This window comes from Oncorhynchus clarkii, chromosome 10 (genome assembly GCF_045791955.1).
Source record: "Oncorhynchus clarkii lewisi isolate Uvic-CL-2024 chromosome 10, UVic_Ocla_1.0, whole genome shotgun sequence".
NCBI classification, from domain to species: Eukaryota; Metazoa; Chordata; class Actinopteri; order Salmoniformes; family Salmonidae; genus Oncorhynchus; species Oncorhynchus clarkii.
The window spans coordinates 35,666,786-35,689,009 of record NC_092156.1 but is presented as its reverse complement, the minus strand read 5'-3'; the positions used below and the strand labels follow the sequence as shown (position 1 = coordinate 35,689,009).

The following is a 22,224-nucleotide window of genomic DNA, read 5'->3' as shown; positions in this document are numbered from 1 at the left end:
TGGTAGGTAGGTGCGCAGCTGCTCATCACTCATGTGTGGAAGCACACTATCATCAATCTAATGCAGGAAAGAAAATAACTCTTCCTGAACTCTTCATGTGATAAGGATCAGCACTGCTGCTCACAATAGCTTGATTAAAGGTAAACAACAATATCTTGATATAACCTACACTTTTGCACCTTCTCCTTCTCCATCTTTCTTACATTATCCCCCGGAACATTCATGCCTCATAGGAAACTATAAAAGCCGTCCATCGTGCACACACACACATTTGACATGAACACTTCAACTGATGATTTCGTCAAAATGATACAATTACCTTAAGAACCTTTCTCCATAGTGCAATACATTGAATCCAACACACAGCAAACCACTCCATACCAGAGTTATATCTAAAAGTGAAACAATAGGACTACATTTTAACATTGTCTGAAGATAATATTTCCTATCCAAATAAAAATGCTTTGTCATTAAGTTATTATTTTCTGCAATGTACGCCTATCTCTCAACAATTTATGCATCTTGGGGGTTTCTATTATTTTTATGACATTTTATAGGCTATTGCTGCCCCCTGGTGTAGCCTACTGTTGTGTACTTGTAGGCCTATTGGTAAATGAAGTTTTTACAAGTCTATATGCATGGGGCCAGTACTACTACAATGCAAGTAAAAATTTAGTTCGAAGACAGGTCGAATATATGCAATGTATACATTTTAAATTCCGTAGCTGCACACACCACACCAAAATGATATATTTGATAATTGATGACGTACTTCCAAAACTATTTGCGCACGGGGAGACAATAGAAGCATTGGAACGAGAGGACAGGACACCATGGTTACAGTTCGTCTGCCACTTTTCTAATGCGGTAGCTAGTTTGAGAGGATTACGGAGCTCGTGTGATTGCATAAATAACGGGAACATTAACTAAAGATACAACTTCAAGGTAAGATTTAATTCCAGCATTTTCTTCTTTGGCTAAAGCATTGCTTCAATTAGATGAAATATTACATTTATAGTGAAGGCAACAGGCAGACCTCGTCATAATCCAGCGGATAAAAACCGATAGATACCGGATAAAAACCCGAAAAATTCCACTTTATGATACAAGTATCAAACTTGGTACAATAATACTAGCCTGGGTACAAGTCTCTTTAGTTAGTCCACTCCCTGTACTCCATGTGCCAAAGAGATGGGCCTTTCTGCCATCTTCAAATATGAACATTCTATCATTAATGAGCTCTAGAAGAACAGAAGATTTTATCCTGATTTGATCACCTTCATAGATATCCTCCAATCACAATGATTATGCAAATTCTGAACTATCACTTTTTTTTCTCCACAGAACATGGCACAGATAGAACAATGAGACAGATATTTTACCGGATGTATAAAAGTGAAGCATCCGGTTGACGTTTCCACTCACTACCATAGGAAGCCCAGTGGCCGGCAGTGAGAGATGATGGAACAAAATAGATTTTGGCCCACATGCTGCGAATTTACTCATCGATTAAACATTTGATCTTAATTCAGTTTTCTGTTCCCAAAACTATAATCTATTATGAACAGAGTGGACAAAGTTTTTTTGTATACTTTTTTTGTAAACTACCATTTGCCAAGGTTTTTAAAAATTGCTTTGTTTAGAAGGCGTACAAAGGCGAATTGAGCTATTGCACACCTCACTTTACGGAGTAGGCGTTCCCTAACGGAAATATGCAAATTAATGCTAGAATGCGCCAATAGGATCTCACTAGCTCGTGCTTGGCTCTTCCCACCTCCTTGCTTGTTCTGCCCACTATGGCTCATTTGTTCCCATTTGAAATGACAGGTTGTGGTCTATCTTGTTTTAGTTATAAAAATAATCTTTGATGATGGTATCTGGTTACCAAGGAACTGTTTTTGTTTGACGAACTGTTTTAGTTTGGACAAAAAATGTATTGATGGGGTTACCTGTTTAACCTCTAGCAACTCCCAAACCCGCATGCGGGAGCATAATCATCGCCTGAAACTAATTAGCATAACGCAGCGGACATAAATATCCCTAGAAAATGTTCCTATTCATGAAAATCACAAATGAAATATATGGAGACACAGCTTAGCCTTTTGTTAATCACCCTGTCATCTCAGATTTTCAAAATATGCTTTACAGCCAACGCTAGACAAGCATTTGTGTAAGTTTATAATAGCATAGCATTATGCCTTGCTAGCAGCAGGCAAACTTGTCACGGAAATCAGAAAAGCAATCAAATTAAATCGTTTACCTTTGATGAACTTCGGATGTTTTCACTCACGAGACTCCCAGGTAGATAGCCAAAGTTAATTTTTTCCCAAAAGATTATTTTTGTAGGTGAAACAGCTCCGTTTGTTCTTCACAGTTGGCTGAGAAATCGCTCGGAAATTGCAGTCACCACAACACCGAAAAAATATTCAAAATTAGCTCCATAATATCGACAGAAACATGGCAAACGTTGTTTAGAATCCATCCTCAAGGTGTTTTTCTAATATCTATTCGATAATATATCCGTCGGGACAATTCGTTTTTCTCTAGGACCGATTGGAGTAATGGCTACCTCTGTACTTTACGCGAGAATCTCTCTCGGAACCACCATGTGACCACTTACGCAATGTGCTTGCCTACGGCTATTCTTCAACAGAAACGCGTAAAACTACGTCACAATGCTGTAGACAACTTGGGGAATACGTAGAAAGCGTAAGCTCGTTGATGGTACATTCACAGCCAAATAGGGAGTCATTGGAACGCAGCGCTTTCAAAACCTGGGGCACTTCCGGATTGGATTTTTCTCAGGCTTTCGCTTGCAACATCAGTTCTGTCATACTCACAGACAATATCTTTACAGTTTTGGAAACGTTAGAGTGTTTTCTATCGAAAGCTGTCAATTGTATGCATATTCTAGCATCTTTTCCTGACAAAATATCCTGTTTAAAATGGGAATGTTGTTTTTCCAAAAATGACAATACTGCCCCTAGAGTTCCAATAATTGGTTACCTGTTTCTCTGCTGGTATTGTATTTCTCCTAAAGTGACGTGTACAGGGCAGGTTTCCTGTCACGTTTCTTAAAATTGACACTAAACAGAATATGTAAGGGATAATCAACGAGGGACAATGGAAAATAATGAATGACACGGAATTGCATTATTTCCCAGGGAACGCATATAGCGCCGAGTTGATTATCCCATTTATATTATCGCTATAATTTAACACATTTGACACAAAACAATGTGTTCATTTGCAGGTAAAAATGTGTTAAATATCCACTGAAGTAGGTAGCAAGTTAACTAGATAGGTACAGTAGTAGCCTTGGTAACCAAACAAACAGAATTGCTAGTTTAGCTATCCAAACCATTAGTGGTTGAAAATCGAATTCAACAATGCAATTAATGTTTTCAATTTGACTTTTGCTTTCAAAAGCAGATCAAACATAGAGCATGTAAGAATAAGAATGTACTATACAGGGATGCTAACTAGTCACCTTTCGGCAAATTCACTGTTTTTAAACCAGAATAGGTCAGCTACGTGATTCTAATATGCGCGTGATTCTAATATGTGCGTTTGGGTCAATAATGGCTGTAAGCGAACCAGTGATACGCGTTTTGAGCAATACTGTCTGTATTCAAGGCTCGAGCCTGGGTTCAGCCAGTCATTCACATAACAGAATGCAGCACGTGACTGAGAGAAGAGACAGCCAGCTTGCTTAATTACAGCATCAGTACGCGCTCTGGAAAGACAGCGGAGAGTGGAAAGGCAGTTTGCCAGTTACAACACACTAGCGCTTCCACTGATCAACAACGAAGAGGTAGGTGAGAAGCCTGGAGATGGAGGTGAGAAGGTGATGAAGCTTACTTCATGAGCTGTAACTGAAAAACAACTGGCATTTGGAAAATTTGAGGTTAGGGAGCAAGTGTGGTGGAAGAATAATTGTTAGCATTGTTAAGTATCTTGCTACAGTACCTGGATCAAATTCTCCATTAGCTAGCAAATGTTGATCAACTTTAGCTAACTTAGCTGATCAAATAATTGAGTTTATGATGTGAAAATTAGATAAATTAACGTTTCAACATCAGATGAGGTAACGTTAACTCGAGGAACCAATTAGCTATCGCATTAACTGGTATACGACTCGTTGCCTTTCCTCAAGCTATAACGTTAGTTGCTCACAGGACCCTGGAAATCTGTGTGAAATGTTAACTAGTTAACCTTAGTAGTTAATGTAGTTAATTAGCTAGCTATCTATGAACTAATGTTTTCCATCTATGTGGTTCATTTCAGAATGAGAGAATTAGGTGAAAATTAGGATTTGCTTGTGGATTCAGGGATCAAGTGAAGCAGGAGCTGGGCCTGGCTAAATAATTACAATTTAGCATTAACACTGGAGTGATAGATGTGCAGATGATGATGTGCAAGTAGAGATACTGGGGTGCAAAGAGCACTTTTTACAGATGGGCTGTGATCAGTAAGCTGATCTGACAGCTGATGCTGAAAGTTAGTGAGGGAGATAGAAGTCTCGAGCTTCAGTGATTTTTGCAATTCGTTCCAGGGATTGGCAGCAGACAACTGAAAAGAAAGGCAGCCAAAGGTGGAGTTGGCTTTGGGGCTGACCAATGAAATATACCTGCTGGAGTGTGTGCTACGGGTGGGTGTTGCTATGGTGACCAGTGAGCTGAGATAAGGCGGGGATTTATCTAGCAAAGATGACCTGGAGCCAGTGGGTTTGGCGACGAATATGTAGTGACGGCCAACCAACGAGAGCATACAAATCGCAGTGGTGGGTAGTATATGGGGCTTTGGTGACAAAACGGATGTCACTGTGATAGACTACATCCAGTTTTTTGAGTAGAGTGTTGGAGGCTATTTTGTAAATGACATCGCCAAAGTCAAGGATCGGTAGGATAGTCAGTTTTACGAGGGTATGTTTGGCAGCATGAGTGAAGGAGGCTTTGTTGCGAAATAGGAAGCTGATTCTAGATTTAATTTTGGATTAGAGATGCTTAAATGCTACAAAAACGAAATGCATGCTTTTGAACCGATTGCTGCCCGCACCCGCCCGGCCGACTAGCATCACTACCCTGGACGGTTCTGACTTAGAATATGTGGACAACTACAAATACCTAGGTGTCTGGTTAGACTGTAAACTCTCCTTACATAGTCACATTAACTTCTCTCGGATAGGGGGCAGCATTCGGAAATTCAACTGCCTGCTACTCATCCCCAGAAGGTATTATAAGCATATTATTAGATTTGGATAGAAAACACTCTTAAGTTTCTAAAACTGTTTGAATCATGTCTGAGTATAACATAACTTATTTAGCAGGTGAAACCCAGAGGACATACCATTCTGATTTTTTTGTTGTTGAGGTCACTCTCTTTTCAATGGGTTTTCATTGGGAATCTAAGGGACCTTCTTGCAGTTCCTACCGCTTCCACTGGATGTCAACAGTCTTTAGAAATTGGTTGAGGTTTTTCCTTTGTGTAATGAAGAAGTACGGCTATCCAGAATGAGGGTAACTTGAAGTGTACTGTTAGATAGAGGCACGTGACCAGAAAGCTAGCTACAGTTTGTTTTCCTCCTGTATTGAACACAGATCATCCCGTCTTCAATTTTATTGATTATTTACGTTAAAAAAATACCTAAAGTTGTATTACAAAAGTCGTTTGAAATGTTTTGGCAAAGTTTACAGGTAACTTTTGAGATATTTGTAGTCACGTTGCGCAAGTTGGAACCAGTGTTTTTCTGGATCAAACGCGCCAAATAAATTGACATTTTGGATATATATCAACGGAATTAATCTAACAAAAGGGCCATTTGTGATGTTTATGGGACATATTGGAGTGCCAACAAAAGAAGCTCGTCAAAGGTAAGGCATGAATTATATTTTTGTTTCTGTGTTTTGTGTCGCGCCTGCAGGGTTGAAATCTCTCTTTGTTTACCATGGTGCTATCCTCAGATAATAGCATTGTTTGCTTTCGCGGAAAAAACTTTTTAAAATCTGGATTCGCAACAAGTGTAGCTTTAATTTGGTATCTTGCATGTGTGATTTCATGAAAGTTAGATTTTTATAGTAATTTATTTGAATTTGGCGCTCTGCATTTTCACTGGCTTTTGGCCAGGTGGGACGCTAGCATCCCACATATCCCAGAGAGGTTAAGAGCAGTTGGAAGACACTCCACGGAAGGAGTGTTGTATGGCATTGAAGCTCGTCTGGAGGTTTGTCAACACAGTGTCCAAAGAAGGGCCAGAATTATACAGAATGGTGTCGTCTGCATAGAGGTGGATCAGAGAATCACCAGCAGCAAGAGTGAAATCATTGATATATACAGATAAAAAAGTCGGCCCAAGAATTGAACCCTGTGGCACCCCCATAAAGACTGCCAGAGGTCCGGACAACAGGACCTCCGATTTGACACACTGAACTCTATCTGAGAAGTAGTTGGTGAACCAAGCGAGGCAGTCATTTTAGAAACCAAGGCTGTTGAGTCTGCCAATAAGAATGCGGTGATTGACAGAGTCGAAAGCTTTCCAATCTTTAGGGATCTCAGACGATACAAAGATAGGTTGAATAGGCTAGTAAGAGAAGGTTCAGATTGTCTAGCCCAGCTGATTTGTAGGGGTCCAGATTTTGCCGCTCTTTCAGGACATCAGCTATCTGTATTTGGGTGAAGGAGAAAGGGGAGCTTGGGCAACTTGCTGCGTGGGGTGCATAGCTGTTGGCCGGGGTAGGGGTAGCCCGGTGGAAAGGATGGCCAGCCGTAGAAAAATGCTTTTGGAAATCCTCGAATATCGTGGATTTATCAGTGGTGACAGTGTTTCCTAGCCTCAGTGCAGTGGGCAGATGGGAAGAGGTCCTCTTTTCTCCATGGACTTTACAGTGTCCCAAAACTTTTGGGAATTTGTACTGCAGGATGCAAATTTCTGTTCGAAAAAGCTAGCCTTAGCTTTCCTAACTGACTGTCTATATTGGTTCCTAACTTCCCTGTAAAGTTGCATATCGTGGGGGCTATTTGATGCTAAAGCAGGACACCACAGGATGTTTTTGTGCTGGTCAATGGCAGTCAAGTCTTGAGTGAACCAAGGGCTATATCTGTTCTTAGTTCTACATTTTTTAAATGGGGCATGATTATTTAAGATGGTGAGGAAAGCACTTTTAAAGAATAACCAGGCATCCTCTACTGACGGGATGAGGTCAATATCCTTCCAGGATACCGAAGCCAGGTCGTAGCCGTGATGACCTCTGAATTATTGTCTATATTATATGTTGGGTTTATTTAGTGGGTAGATAACTAACAGGAAATTTGAATGGCAGCCATTTTATAAAAATGGCCTCCCTGGTTAACTGACAGTCTTCACAGGCTGCCTCCAATCTTTAAAATGTTCCTTAAGGTATTTAGTATTAGTGTACCAGGTTTGATACTTGTATCATAAAATGGAACAATTATTTAACCTGCCCTCTGGACTATAAGGCCTAGCTGGCTATGGTGTTTTGTAGCTAGCTGAGTGCTGAGTGTTGAATAGCTTTATAATAATGGTCAACACAATTACCCTTTATCGGTCCAAGCTTGTATTGCATATGCTTCAGAATTGTTATATTGTGGAACATTTACAGTGTCTTCAGAAAGTATTCATACCCCTTATTGTACATTTTGTGTTACAGCCTGAATTCAAAAAGGAATAAATATTATTTTCTCACCCATCAACACACAATACCCCATAATCACAAAGTAAAAACATGTTTTTAGAAATGTTTGCAAATTTATTTTAAAATAAATTTACACTCATGTCAATAATTTATAGAAAAACCTTTGGCAGAGATAACAGCTGTGAGTCTTTCTGGGTAAGTCTCTTTCCACCTGGATTGTGCAACATTTCAAAATTATTCAAACTCTGTCAAATCGTTTTTTTACACATTTCTTGACAACCATTTTCAGGTCTTACCATAGATTTTCAAGTAGATACAGTATAAGTCTGGAACATTTACTATCTTCTTGGTAAGCAACTCCAGTGTAGATTCTGCCTTGTGTTTTAGGTTATTGTCCTGCTGAAAGGGGAATTCATCTTCCAGTGTCTGGTAGAAAGCAGACGGAACCAGGTTTTCCTCTCGGATTTTGCCTGTGCTTAGCTCCATTCCGTTAATTTTTTATCCTGAAAAACTCCCCAGTCCTTAACAATTACAAGCATACCCATAACGTGATGCAGCCACCACTATGCTTGAAAATATGGAGAGTGGTACTCAGTAATGTGTTGTATTGGATTTGCCCCAGACATTTTATTAAAGAAAAAAAGTGTATTGCTTTGCCACATGTTTTACATGAATACTTTAGTGCCTTGTTGCAATCAGGATGCATGTTTTGGAATATTTTTATTCTGTACAGGCTTCCTTCTTTTCACTCAGTCAATTAGGTTAATGTTGTGGAGTAACTACAATATTGTTGATCCATTGTCAGTTTACTCCTAACACGGCCATTAAACTCTGTAACTGTTTTAAAGTCAACATTGGCCTCATGGTGAAATCCCTGAGCGGTTTCCTTCTTCTCCGACAACTGAGTTAGGAAGGACACCTGTATCTTTATAGTGACTGGGTGTATTGATACACCATCCAAAGTGTAATTAATAACTTTGCCATGCTAAAAGGGATTATTTTTACCCATCTACCAATCGGTATCCTTCTTTGCGAGGCATTGGAAAACCTTCCAGGTCTTTGTGGTTGAATCTGTGTTTGAAATTCACTGCTCGACTGAGGGACCTTACAGATAATTGTATGTGTGGGGTACAGAGATCAGGTAGTCATTCAAAAATCATGTTAAACACTATTATTGCACACAGTGAATCCATGCAACTTATTATGCAACTTAAGAACACAATTACTCCTGAACTTATTTAGGCTTGCAATAACAAAGGGGTTGAATACTTATTGACTCAAGACATTACTGCTTTTCATTTTTTATACATTTGTATCAAATGTGAAAAACATAGTTCAACTTTGGCATTATTGGGTATTGTGTGTAGACCAGTGATCAAAAATCTACATTTTATTTTCAGGCTGCAACACAACAAAATGTGGAAAATGTCCAGGGGTGTGAATACTTTCTGAAGGCACTGTATTATTCATTATTCGTAGGCTAAATTCTTATCATTAAAATCACACTCAAAATGTATTGAAATAACCTAATAATTAAACAATGTAAAACTAACACACTTTTGCTCTTGTTTTTACTATGCAACTTGTATAATTTTGCCAATAGGTTAATTAAGCACTTTTGTCTTATGTATTGAATACAAGATTGTATTTATTTGCAAGAATAAAAATGTATCTAACCAAACTGCTATATTCTCCCGCTGGCCCAAAAATGTTTGAGTTATTTCAAGCAAATATTGAATTTATTGACAATTTCACAGTGTGTTACGTTTTGTAATCATGCCTAGGTTATAGTTTTGACAGGTGAGGAACAAGAGTTATGCAATGGAGCAGTATATTGCTACCATCATTGTTAAATGGTAGACTTGATTCTAAACTGTTGTCTCTGCTGTAAACTTTAGTTCTGCCCTCTGTCTTCAGCAGATGGTCAACTGTTTACACACAACATTGAAAGTATGTGATGGCTTTGTAACTCTCCCACCCCCTTCCTATTAACTACTTATAACTTACCATAACCCCTTTCTCCTATTAACCACTTATAACTTGTTATGAGCTAACATTTAAACATTTCATTCCAATGTCCCTTCAAGCCTTATGGACATGGCGGAGGTATGTGGTGGTCTCTGATCTCTGTGTGTAACCAGCTGGGTGTGGACTGTGTTTGCCTCCTCTGTTAGATCAGCTTGACCTCGGAATGAGCCTCCCTCCTCACTGGAAGGTGATATGATGTTTTTTCTTTGTGTGGTGCATGAGGGAACATTATCTGATGTATTTCTGTCAGCTGCGGAATGTCCAAACATGCATCTGTATTGCCAAGATCAAGCTCCCTGCAAAATGATCCAGTTTCTTAATAGCTTATTAAATTTGACCATGCACTTTGTTGCTTAAACTAAAGTTATTAAACTGCCGTTCAAATATACACATGTGCTTACAGTCACTCAGTTGCTTGTTTACTGTAGGCCTACTGTGCATCTGTTGTTGTTTTGTTTGTTGCTTGTGTTTGCATGAGCCATGTCCTATTTTTAGACATACCGCACAGTGTCTTTTTTATTTTATTTATTTAACCTTTACTGAACTAGGCAAGTCAGTTAAGACGGCATACCCCAGCCAAACCCTCCCCTAACTCGGACGATGCTGGGCCAATTGTGCCCCACCCTATGGGGACAGCCGATCACAGAAGGCTGTGACACAGCCCGGGATCGAATCAGGGTCTGTAGTGACGCCTTTTGCACTGAGATGCATTGCCTTAGACCGCTGCGCCACTCGGGAGTTTCTGTCTATGCACCAGTGCTCACTTCCTCCTCCCCTCTCTGCCACTTCCTGTTTTAAGGCAAACCATGGTAGTTTCCTGAAACCTCAACCTGACAATGCCTGTAGTCACTCACCTCCATATGAGTTTGCGTGGTTTAAGCTAAATCTCTACATAAGTCAGATGGAGGCACACATAGCAAGTGTTGCACTGAGTGTCTCAGGAGGACAATCCCATGGACAGGGGGAGTGAATGACACTCCAGGAAATAGGCTTTTGTAGGGAGTGGGTGAGGCGTCAGAGGAACAGCTCTATTGTTTTGTCAGGGAGATGGTGCCTTAGGCTGAGTGGAGGTAAAGAGGGGGATTAAAGGGAGAGGGAGCAGATGGGGGCTGTAGGAATCCAACACAGATGGGCAGCGAGCAGTAGAAGGTGTGTGATACTGTATACTCATATACTAGACAGAGCCACAGACATAGTAGCAAAATTATATTTTTTGCTGTTTACACAACCTCACAATGACCTCCTTTCTAATGCACCTATAACCTTTTTTCTGGACAAAGCACTTCTCTCACAGAACACTGTTTAAGCGTAAATGCTGTATAATACATTAACAAACTGGGTGAAGGGGAGTAGGAGTGGCAGAATAAAGGCTGAGAGAAAGGGAAAGATGTCTAGCAAGAGTTGGCATGTAGAGATAAAGATGATCTTACTGCTCTATGCCAGGGATTATACCTGATACTCATTAGTCTACCTCTTTTACGCTGTCACCACTCACCACACATGCATTGTGTGTGTGTGTACTTGTGTTTGTGTCACTGATGTAGCACTGACGTCCGTCTGGTCTTACTATTAATATTTTATGTATAAAGTGTGTGTGTGTGTGTGTGTGTGTGTGTGTGTGTGTGTGTGTGTGTGTGTGTGTGTGTGTGTGTGTGTGTGTGTGTGTGTGTGTGTGTGTGTGTGTGTGTGTGTGTGTGTGTGTGTGTGTGTGTGTGTGTGTGTGTGTGTCTGTCTGAGAGAGAATGGCATCCAGTGGGATAATCCCCTCTGGCCTTGCTCAGTCTTCCCCGCCCCAAATTATCATTATCATTCCTCCATGGTTCAGCATGCCAGTGGTGGAAGACGGCAATAAAAACACAATGAGGGGAAAGAGCATGTCCTGCTGTTGTAGTGTAACATACTATAGGCCTAAAGCCTATCGATGCTGTTTCATGTGGATTTTATCAACATGTGTATTTGTTGGATATAGAGGCTACAGTATCATGCACAATGTGGCTGTTTTTGAGTTGGTCATGTAATTATCTGTCATTTCACGAGTTACAGTCAGGCGGTTGGCGGACTATGCTACTAGGAGAATGACTGAACATAAAGATCATGAAGTTATTTAGGCACTAGTCTGTTATGTTAAATAGGGTTTAAAAGCATTGTTGTTTATTGTTATTGCGTGAAAAAGGGGTGGAGAGATATCATGCACTGTGGGTCCCTTAGGATGGGGTGGAGAGATATCTCTCACAATTCTGCACACCACCCTTAAGTGACTCTGTTCAGAGGGGAACAGAGAGAGAGAGAGGCTCCATCTGGAATACATTATTCAAATTCCAGAAGGCTGGATATCTGATGATGTTGGCAAGAGAGAGAGAGGGAAGTTGGGGTGTGTTGGGTAGAGAGAGAGGGAAGTTGGAGGGTGTTGGGTAGAGAGAGAGGGAAGTTGGCGGGTGTTGGGTAGAGAGAGAGGGAAGTTGGGGGGTGTTGGGTAGAGCCCGACCGATTAGGCTATATCCGTTCACTGCTGATATATGTCTTTTACCGATATATCGTATCGGACAATAATTCCACCGATAACCAATATTCAATAAATAGGATGAATAAGGTAATCACATGCTTATCCAAACACTTTTCTAATGACGTCATTATCACAATGTAAGGAATGATAATTTGAAGCATATTTCTTGGACAATAGCTCTTTTGGATGGCAATTTATTAGGGCTGGGAATTGCCAGGGTCCTCGCGATACGATATTATCGTGATACTTAGGTGCCGATGCGATATGCATTGCAATTCTCATGATTCTACAGTATATGTATTGTGATGGGGGAAAAATCGATACAGTTACATATCGGGATATTATGTTTGACGATATATCGTATTGTATCATATCGTTTTGAAAATATTGCAATATTATTTTTGTGCTAGTTTGCTGTACCTGCCCCAAAACTCCAGTATTTCTCCTTCATAGCTTGTTCTCCATCTTCTTTTTAAACAGGGAGCCAATTTGTTTTCAGCGGTTTTATTCCCATGGCTAATCGAAACTAGTTTTCTCATGGCTCTCTCTTGTCCATCTGCAGCAGCAATACAAATAAAGCCTTTTGTATATTAACACTCACACTTGATTATTTTCCCTCTTATTAGCTAGCTCTGATAGCTACTTTTTTTTATTTTTTATGTACTTACTATGACTGTGATCTTAAAATGAATGCACTAACTGTAAGTCGCTCTGGATAAGAGTTTCTGCTTAATGACTAATGACTCAAATGTAAATGTAAAAGATGGAGAACAAGCTATGAATGAAAAATACTGACAAGTTTTTTCCCCATCACTACAATTTATGAGAACAGTGTGGGAAACGGACACTTTGTTATCAGAAGATATATTGGTAGGTTTTACTCGCCAAAAAATCGGAATCAGTATCGGACCCCAAAAAACATATCGGTTGGGCTCTAGTGTTGGGTTTTTAAATGATAGTATTAGTAACTGAAAATCATAACAGATATGGAGGCAGCAGTAGGCGGGCGCTGTCCTCAAATGGTCCCTGCTATCCGGGATCTGACATCACCCCATTGAAGTTGACATTTAAAATAGTTAAGGTTATGGTTAAGTAAGGGTTATGATTAAGGTTAGGATAAGGGTAGGTAGGGGTTAGGGTTTAGGTTAAGGACGTCCCAAGGATCCAGAATAGTACTAACCATCCTCAAACTGAAGTCAGGGGATGAGGTCACTGTAGCGTGAAAGAGACTGTCAAATAAGTGCACTGCTGCTCCACTATGTGTATACTGTACATAGGGGGTTAGTGGATATATCACTAACACACTCACAAAACGTGCGAACATATACCAGTACCCTACAAACATATTTCATATATATATAGATAGAGTGGCAGTGTAGTTGCGTAAGCCTAAGTAATGAGACATTTCTGTGCTGGTGTTGTTGTAAGAGAGTGATACATCTTGTGTTTGCACAGTTTTTTTTCCATGGACGGGAAGAGAGCCAATGAGAGGGTTAGGTATGAAATTCATCTTGTTGGTGTGACAGTTCTATCGCTATTATCGCCTATGAATCTGTTTCAGCTTGTAAGAGAAGAGAAGAAGGAGGGAGGGATAGAATGCACTCGGGCCACGTCATGTGATTTTTGTTTGTATCATTTTTTATAGAGTTTCAGAACGGTTACATGTTTCTTAACGTCCCATGGGCTGTTAGCAGATTTTTCCAAACCTTTTGAACTCTCTTTTCTTTGGCCTGGCTCAGCCAGCATACTTTCCCTCGTCTTTTTCTCTCTCTCTCTTTTTTTGGAAGGTGCTCCGGTCCAAGTGTGTGACGTGTTAGTGGAGTTACAGCCTGTGTTTCGCAGTGGTGATTTAAGGACTTGCGGACGAATGGAGGAGAGGATGTTTACTTGACCTGTCAATGGGACTACAGGGCTGAAGTTGTAAACAAGTTGAACTGCTGGTATTTATTTAGGTTTGACGCTGTGTGCTTTGTCCTCATAGAGTGGCACAACGGACAGAGAGAACAGCGGGAGAGCGTAGTGTGAGGGTGTGTATGTGTGTTTGGAAGAGAGAAACAGACTGACAGAAACAGAGACAGCATGTAGTGTGTGTGAAGGAGAGAGTAACCGTAACCTGGATCTATTGCACATGGACAGAGGGAGGTAGATGAGCAACTAGAGCACCTAGGGAGTCTTCCTGATGTGGAGGGAGGACCACTGACGCCAGAGAAGACCAGAGAGGGAGATCAACAACACTAAGCTAGGCCAGGATGAGGTACCGAGGCAGGGTAAGATCCTTATCCCTTCTCTACATGCTGCTCATAACATGTCATAGGTGTGTGTGTGTGTGTGTGTGTGTGTGTGTGTGTGTGTGTGTGTGTGTGTGTGTGTGTGTGTGTGTGTGTGTGTGTGTGTGTGTGTGTGTGTGTGTGTGTGTGTGTGTGTGTGTGGCGGACATTTCGTCAGTCCCCACAAGCAAAAAAGTGGGGACATTTCATCAGTCCCCACAAGGAAAAATGCTATTTTAGGGTTAAGTTTAGAATAAGGGTTAGGTTGGGGCTCCCGAGTGGCGCAGCGGTCTAAGGCACTGCATCTCAGTGCAGGCGTCACTACATACACCCTGGTTTGAGTCCAGGCTGTATCACAATCGGAAGCAATTGGGAATCCCATAGGGCGTCGCACAATATGCCCAGTGTCATCCGGGTTTGGTCGGTGTAGGCCGTCATTGTAAATAAGAATTTGTTCTTAACTGACTTGCCTAGTTAAATAAAAATAAAACCATTAAATAGGCTTAAGGGTTAATGCTAGAGATCAAAACAAACTTTATTTGTCACATGCGCCGAATACAACAAGTGTAGACTTTACCGTGAAGTGCTTACTTACAAGCCCTTAACCAACAGTGCAGTTCAAGAAGAATTAGGTTTAGGGTTAGGGAAAATAGGATTTTGAATGGGAATCATTTTTTTGGTCCCCACAAGGATTGTAAAACAAACATTTGGACTATAGTTCTCCCACCATTACTATGAGTCATTACATTGCCTGGGACTGGCACTAGGCTCTCCTGGGATATACTGTAGCTGGTGGCTGGTATTTTTCCACTCTGTCCAGTGCTAGCACATCCATGCTGGAGCGACAGCTGTGGAGCTGGTGTGTGTCCACCCATAGTAGGTATGTCTGGGGACGGAGCAGAGGGGCGCCTTATAAGGAAGAGACTGAGGGGAATCAGCCCAGCACCCCTGCCTTAAGGGGCCCAGAGCCAAGTCCTGCTGAAGCCTCCCTGCTGCCTCTCATAGATGCACCACTCACAACCCTCTTGGCTCCATAGGACTACATTACCCTCAACCCTCACCTAGTTGTTGTGTGTATGTACTGACATGTACAGTATGTGTAACTGATAGATGCACACACACACACTACATGTTAATGTTTTTAAATGTATGTCAATTGTAAAGTATTTTCTCTGTAATGTATGTGTTGGACCCCAGTAAGACTAGCTGTCGCTGTTGGCATCGGCTAATGTGGATACTAATAAATCAAATTAAAATAGGACTACAACACCCACAAGACTCTCTACTCCATAAGACTTAAACACTCACATCCCTCACTACTAAGGGTGCGTTCGTAAATTCTCGCTGGAGTGCCAGAGCGCCCTAAGAGTGTGCTCTGGGCATTCGTAAATTCAGAGCGTTGTCAGATTGTGCGTTCATAAATTCAGACTGTTTCGCACTCTGAGCGTTCAGAGCGCACACTGGAAGCTCTGGCCAAGGAGTAGGGTTGATCCGAGCGTTCTGACCTCACAGCGGCAGTCAAGCACCCAAGTTAACTGGCTAAAGTTAGCTAACTGGCTAGCTACTTCCAGACATAAATGACAGAACAACCCACTTTGTCCATTTTATTTGCCAGAGGGTTTGTGACTAACTGTGCTGCTGGAAACAATTTTAATTACGCTTTTTTGCCAACGTTTAATGATACCGGCCATATTCAATGGGTGTTGAGCGTTCGTAAATTCATCAGTTATACAAACGCACCCTCCATAGTACAGTATTGCAGCAACAACAGCCCTCACCACTCTATTGGACTACAACTTCCACAATCCTCACTGCTTTTCAAGACGACTCCTTTCACAGCCCTCACTGCTCCATAGGATTGCAACACACAAAACTACAACACCAACGACTACAACACCTACAGTTGAAGTCAGAAGTTTACTTACACCTTAGCCAAATACATTTAAACTCAGTTTTTCACAATTCCTGACATTTAATCCTAGTAAAAATTTAATTTCGTAGGTCAGTTAGGATCACCACTTTATGTCAGAATAATAGTAGATAATTATTTATTTACGCTTTTATTTATTTCATCACATTCCCAGTGGGTCAGAAGTTTACATACACTCAATTAGTATTTGGTGGCATTGCCTTCAAATTGTTTAACTTGGGTCAAACGTTTCGGGTAGACTTCCACAAGCTTCCCACAATAAGTTGGGTGAATTTTGGCCCATTTCCTCCTGACAAAGCTGGTGTAACTGAGTCAGGTTTGTAGGCCTCCTTGCTCGCACATGCTTTTTCACTTCTGCCCACAAATATTCTATGGGATTGAGGTCAGGGCTTTGTGATGGCACTTCAATACCTTGACTTTGTTGTCCTTAAGCCATTTTGCCACAACTTTGGAAGTGTGCTTGGGGTCATTGTCCATTTGGAAGACCCATTTGTGAATGGAAGGAAGCTTTAACTTCCTGACTGATGTCTTGAGATATTGCTTCAATATATCCACATCATTTTCCTTCCTCATGTGGCCATCTATTTTGTGAAGTGCACCAGTCCCTCCTGCAGCAAAGCTCCCCCACAATATGATGCTGCCACCCCCGTGCTTCAAGGTTGGGGTGGTGTTCTTCGGCTTGCAAGCCTCCCCCTTTTTCCTCCAAACATAACGATGGTCATTATGGCCAAACAATTTTTGTTTCATTAGACCAGAGGACGTTTCTCCAAAAGGTACGATCTTTGTCCCCATGTGCAGTTGCAAACCGTAGTCTGGCTTTTTTTTGTGGTGGTTTTGGAGCAGTGGCGTCTTCCTTGCTGAGCGGCCTTTCAGGTTATGTCGATATAGGACTCGTTTTACTGTGGATATAGATACTTTTGTACTTGTTTCCTCCAGCATCTTCACAAGAACCTTTGCTGTTGTTCTGGGAATGATTTGCACTTTTCGCAACAAAGTACGTTCATCTCTAGGAGACAGAATGCGTCTCCTTCCTGAGCGGTGTGACGGCTGCATGGTCCCATGGTGTTTATATTTGCGTATTATTGTTTGTACAGATGAACGTGGTACCTTCAGGCATTTGGAAATTGCTCCCAAGGATGAACCAGACTTGTGGAGGTCTACAATTTTTTTTCTGAGGTCTTGGCTGATTTCTTTTGATTTTCCCATGATGTCTAGCAAAGAGGCACTGAGTTTGAAGGTAGGCCTTGAAATACATCCACAAGTACACCTCCAATTGACTCAAATGATGTCAATTAGCCTAACCGACGCTTCTAAAGCCATGACGTCATTTTCGAGAATTTTCCAACTGTTTAAAGGCACGGTCGACTTAGTGTATGTAAACTTCTGACCCACTGGAATTGTGATACAGTGAATTATAAGTTAAATAATCTCTCTGTAAACAATTGTTGGAAAAATTACTTAACAAAACTATAGTTTGTTAACAAGAAATCTGTGGAGTCGTTAAAAAACTAGTTTTAATGACTCCAACCTAAGTGTATGTAAACTTCCGACTTCAACTCTACATCCTCACAGGTCCATCAAACTTCATTACCCACAGGGCCGATGGATACTCTACACAGAGTCTTGTGATTTTCTTATACAGTGGGACAAAAAAGTATTTAGTCAGCCACCAATTGTGCAAGTTCTCCCACTTAAAAAGATGAGAGACCTGTAATTTTCATCATAGGTACACTTCAACTATGACAAACAAAATGAGAGAAAGAAAATCCTGAAAATCACATTGTAGGATTTTTAATGAATTTATTTGCAAATTATGGTGGAAAATAAGTATTTGGTCAATAACTAAAGTTTATCTCAATACTTTGTTATATACCCTTTGTTGGCAATGATAGAGGTCAAATGTTTTCTGTAAGTCTTCACAAGGTTTTCACACACTGTTGCTGGTATTTTGGCCCATTCCTAGAGCAGTGATGTTTTGGGGCTGTTGCTGGGCAACATGGACTTTCAACTCCCTCCAAAGATGTTCTATGGGGTTGAGATCTGGAGACTGGCTAGGCCACTCCAGGATCCTGAAATGCTTCTTACGAAGCCACTCCTTCGTTGCCCAGGCGGTGTGTTTGGGATCATTGTCATGCTGAAAGACGCAGCCACGTTTCATCTTCATGCCCTTGCTGATGGAGAAAAACAGCCCCAAAGCACGATGATTCCACCCCCATGCTTCACAGTAGGTATGGTGTTCTTTGGATGCAACTCAGCATTCTTTGTCCTCCAAACACGACGAGTTGAGTTTTTACCAAAAAGTTATATTTTGGTTTCATCTGACCATGTTTCATCTGACCATATGACATTCTCCCAATCTTCTTCTGGATCATCCAAATGCTCTCTAGCAAACTTCAGATGGGCCTGGACATGTACTGGCTTAAGCAGGGCACTGCAGGATTTGAGTCCCTGGCGGCGTAGTGTGTTACTGGTGGTAGGCTTTGTTACTTTGGTCCCAGCTCTCTGCAGGTCATTCACTGGGTCCCCCCGTGTGGTTCTGGGATTTTTGCTCACCGTTCTTGTGATAATTTTGAACCCACGGGGTGAGATCTTGCGTGGAGCCCCAGATCGAGGGAGATTATCAGTGGTCTTGTATGTCTTCCATTTCCTAATAATTGCTCCCACAGTTGATTTCTTCAAACCAAGCTGCTTACCTATTGCAGATTCAGTCTTCCCAGCCTGGTGCAGGTCTACAATTTTGTTTCTGGTGTCCTTTGACAGCTCTTTGGTCTTGGCCATAGTGGAGTTTTGAGTGTGACTGTTTGAGGTTGTTGACCGTTGTCTTTTATACTGATAACAAGTTCAAACAGGTGCCATTAATACAGGTAACGAGTGGAGTACAGAGGAGCCTCTTAAAGAAGAAGTTACACGTCTGTGAGAGCCAGAAATCTTGCTTGTTTGTAGGTGACCAAATACTTATTTTCCACCATAATTTGCAAATAAATTCATAAAAAAATCCTACAATATGATTTTCTGGATTTTTTTCTTCTAATTTTGTCTGTCGTAGTTGAAGTGTACCTATGATGAAAATTACAGGCCTCTCTCATCTTTTTAAGTGGGAGAACTTGCACAATTGGTGGCTGACTAAATACTTTTTTGCCCCACTGTATTATATAGAACACTCATCTCTTCTAAGGGCCACAGGACCCTGTTCACGGGGCCACAGTAACTAGGCCTACACTACTTGAGAGTCCACTCACAACCCAACCTCTTAAGGATCGGACCCTTTTTTTCAGTTTTCGCCTAAAATGACGTACCCAACTCTAACTGCCTGTTGCTCAGGACCGGAAGCAAGGATATGCATATTATTGATGCCATTTGAAAGGGAACACTTTGAAGTTTGTGGAAATGTGAAATTAATGTAGGAGAATATAGCACATTTAGATCTGGTAAAATATCATTTTTTTGTCCCACCATCTTTGAAATGCAAGAGAACGTAACGTAACTATTCCAGGTTAGCCTCAATTTAGATTTTGGCCACTAGATGGCAGCAGTGTATGTGCAAAGTTTTAGACTGATTCAATGAACCATTGCATTTCTGTTCAAAATGTTCTATCAAGACTGCCTAAATGTGTCTAATTGGTTTATTAATACATTTTCGAGTTCATAGCTGTGCACTCTCCTCAAACAATAGCATGGTATTATTTCACTGTAATAGCTACTGTAAATTGGACAATGTAGTTAGATTTAACAAAAATGGAAGCTTTCTGCCCATTTCAGATATTTCTATGTCCTCAGAAATGTTCTTGTTACTTCAAACCTCATGCTAATCACATTCGCCTAAGTTAGCTTAACCGTCCCGTAGGGGGGGACACCGATCCCGTAAAGGATGAGGCAGCATTTTAGAGAAACACACAAACAGCCAAACACACAAAAGACACATTCAGTGGAGATCCTTGAAGACCTAACCCTAAGCCTGACTCTAAAATACCTTCAGGAAAATCACTATACGTGTGTGTGTGTGTGTGTGTGTGTGTGTGTGTGTGTGTGTGTGTGTGTGTGTGTGTGTGTGTGTGTGTGTGTGTGTGTGTGTGTGTGTGTGTGTGTGTGTGTGTGTGTGAGGGGATTCCTCTGTGTGTTTTACTTTCTGCAGGAAGGCCACCTGCAAGAACAATACTCTGAGGTAGAGGGGGGCTGGGTAGGAGTGCAGAATGGAAGTGTCTCCTGGCTTTCCCCTGCTCATAGTTCTTGGCTTCACTCCACTGTTGTCCTTGTGTTGTTTCAAGGATTTTCCACCATTAAGCGTTCAGAGATAACGACCAGTTAGTGACATTAACCAACCCCTAACGACACCCCTGAGAGGACTGTGTGTTCCCAAAGCCCCTGGCCCCATTGTTCCTCTCCCAGTGTGCCATTGTGTGTGTGTGTTAGGGGGCTTGCTTACGCACTTCAAATGATTACACCTGATACAGTGAGTGATCAAACAGACTAGAGGGTGATTGGTTGTAGTGGAACGGTGCAGGAATGCAGGATGTAACCTAGACATTTCTGTTCTGTACTGGTGGATAATAGTAGTTGTAACTGGATAATGCACACACCAATTCACGGTAGGTATATTTTTTGTGTCTGTTCTCTTCTGATATTTTCAGATTAACATGTCGGTGAACTTATCTGGGTATTATTTCCCTGTCTGTGCTCCGTTTGTTATCAGAATACCAGGGTTTACATGTACACACACCTTTTTAGCAGCATTGGTCAGAACCTGACTGGCGCTAAAGCCTGTATTTACTGTATATACATCCCAATACGCTATCTCACAATCACACAATAGAGGAGCTTAGAGACACTGTTTATATTAAGGATTATTGAAATGGCTTCATTGTTTGATTTATGTTCTGCGTGTCTGAACGTCCTGTGCGTGCTTTCCTCTTGTTGATATGGTTGTTCCTGACAAGCTTCTTGTGGAGGTGTTTATTTGCAGTGCTGTGGTGTTGTCAGTATACGCCCAATCCCAACTCGACCCTCTGCCCTACCCTCCATGACCGGGAGCCCCAAAAGGCGGTGCACAATTGGCCAGCACCATCCGGGTTAGGGGAGGGTTTAGCCGGCAGGGCTTTTCATGGCTTATCTATCTCTAATAACTCCTTGTGGCAGGCCGTGCGCCTGCAAGCTGACCTCTGTCGTCAGTCGGACGGTGGTTTCTCCGACACATTGGTTCTGCTGACTTCTGGGTTAAAGCTGCAATATGTCACCAAATCTGACAAAATTCACATAGAAATGTGAGTTAGAGATATGCCATTCTCATTGAACGCAAGTCTAAGAAGCGGTAGATCTGTTCTATGTGCTTTATTTCTATGCTTCCCATGCTTAAGTCTCGTTTTTGCGTCTTTTACTTTTGGTTTTGTACACCAGCTTCAAACAGCTGAAAATACAATATTCTTGGTTATTGAAAATATATTTCACAGCGGTTTAGATGGTAAAAAGAAAAAAATGTCAGGTCTAGTTGAAGTGCATAGTGGTGGGTTTCAATTTGGATAAAAGCGTCTGCTAAATTGCATTTATTATTATTATTATTATTATATTATTTGGGATTGTATGTATCTGGGAAAGAGTGGCAGGCAATGATGTCTCCCCCTTCTATCCCCCTCCCTTTCTCTCTCTCTCTCTCTCTATAGGAGGTGGGAGGTGAGGGCAGAGTTCATAGAGTTATGGAGAGTACTCTGACAGCCCGGGACAGGGTGGGGGTGCAGGACTTTGTGCTGTTGGAGAACTACACTAGCGAGGCGGCCTTCATTGAGAACCTGCGTCGACGCTTTGGAGAGAAACTCATCTATGTAAAGAATCATATCATATAGGTTATATGGA

General features: G+C 41.3%; 1 protein-coding gene across 4 annotated transcripts in view; it reads left to right on the top strand.

Moving 5' to 3' along the window:
* Positions 1-776: 776 nt before the first annotated feature.
* Positions 777-22,224, top strand: part of LOC139418368 (unconventional myosin-Ic-like) — a 34,998-nt gene continuing 13,550 nt past the window's right edge. Inside the window, exons 1-3 of one of the 4 annotated variants that reach the window (XM_071167764.1) lie at positions 806-945; positions 9,827-9,867; positions 22,035-22,193. In XM_071167764.1, the coding sequence (XP_071023865.1) occupies positions 9,844-9,867; positions 22,035-22,193 (183 nt within the window). In that variant the 5' untranslated portion in view covers positions 806-945; positions 9,827-9,843. Of the gene's footprint in view, positions 946-9,826; positions 9,868-13,966; positions 14,451-20,753; positions 20,967-22,034; positions 22,194-22,224 lie in introns of those variants that run through there. The other 3 variants (XM_071167767.1, XM_071167765.1, XM_071167766.1) reach the window with 3 other exon arrangements.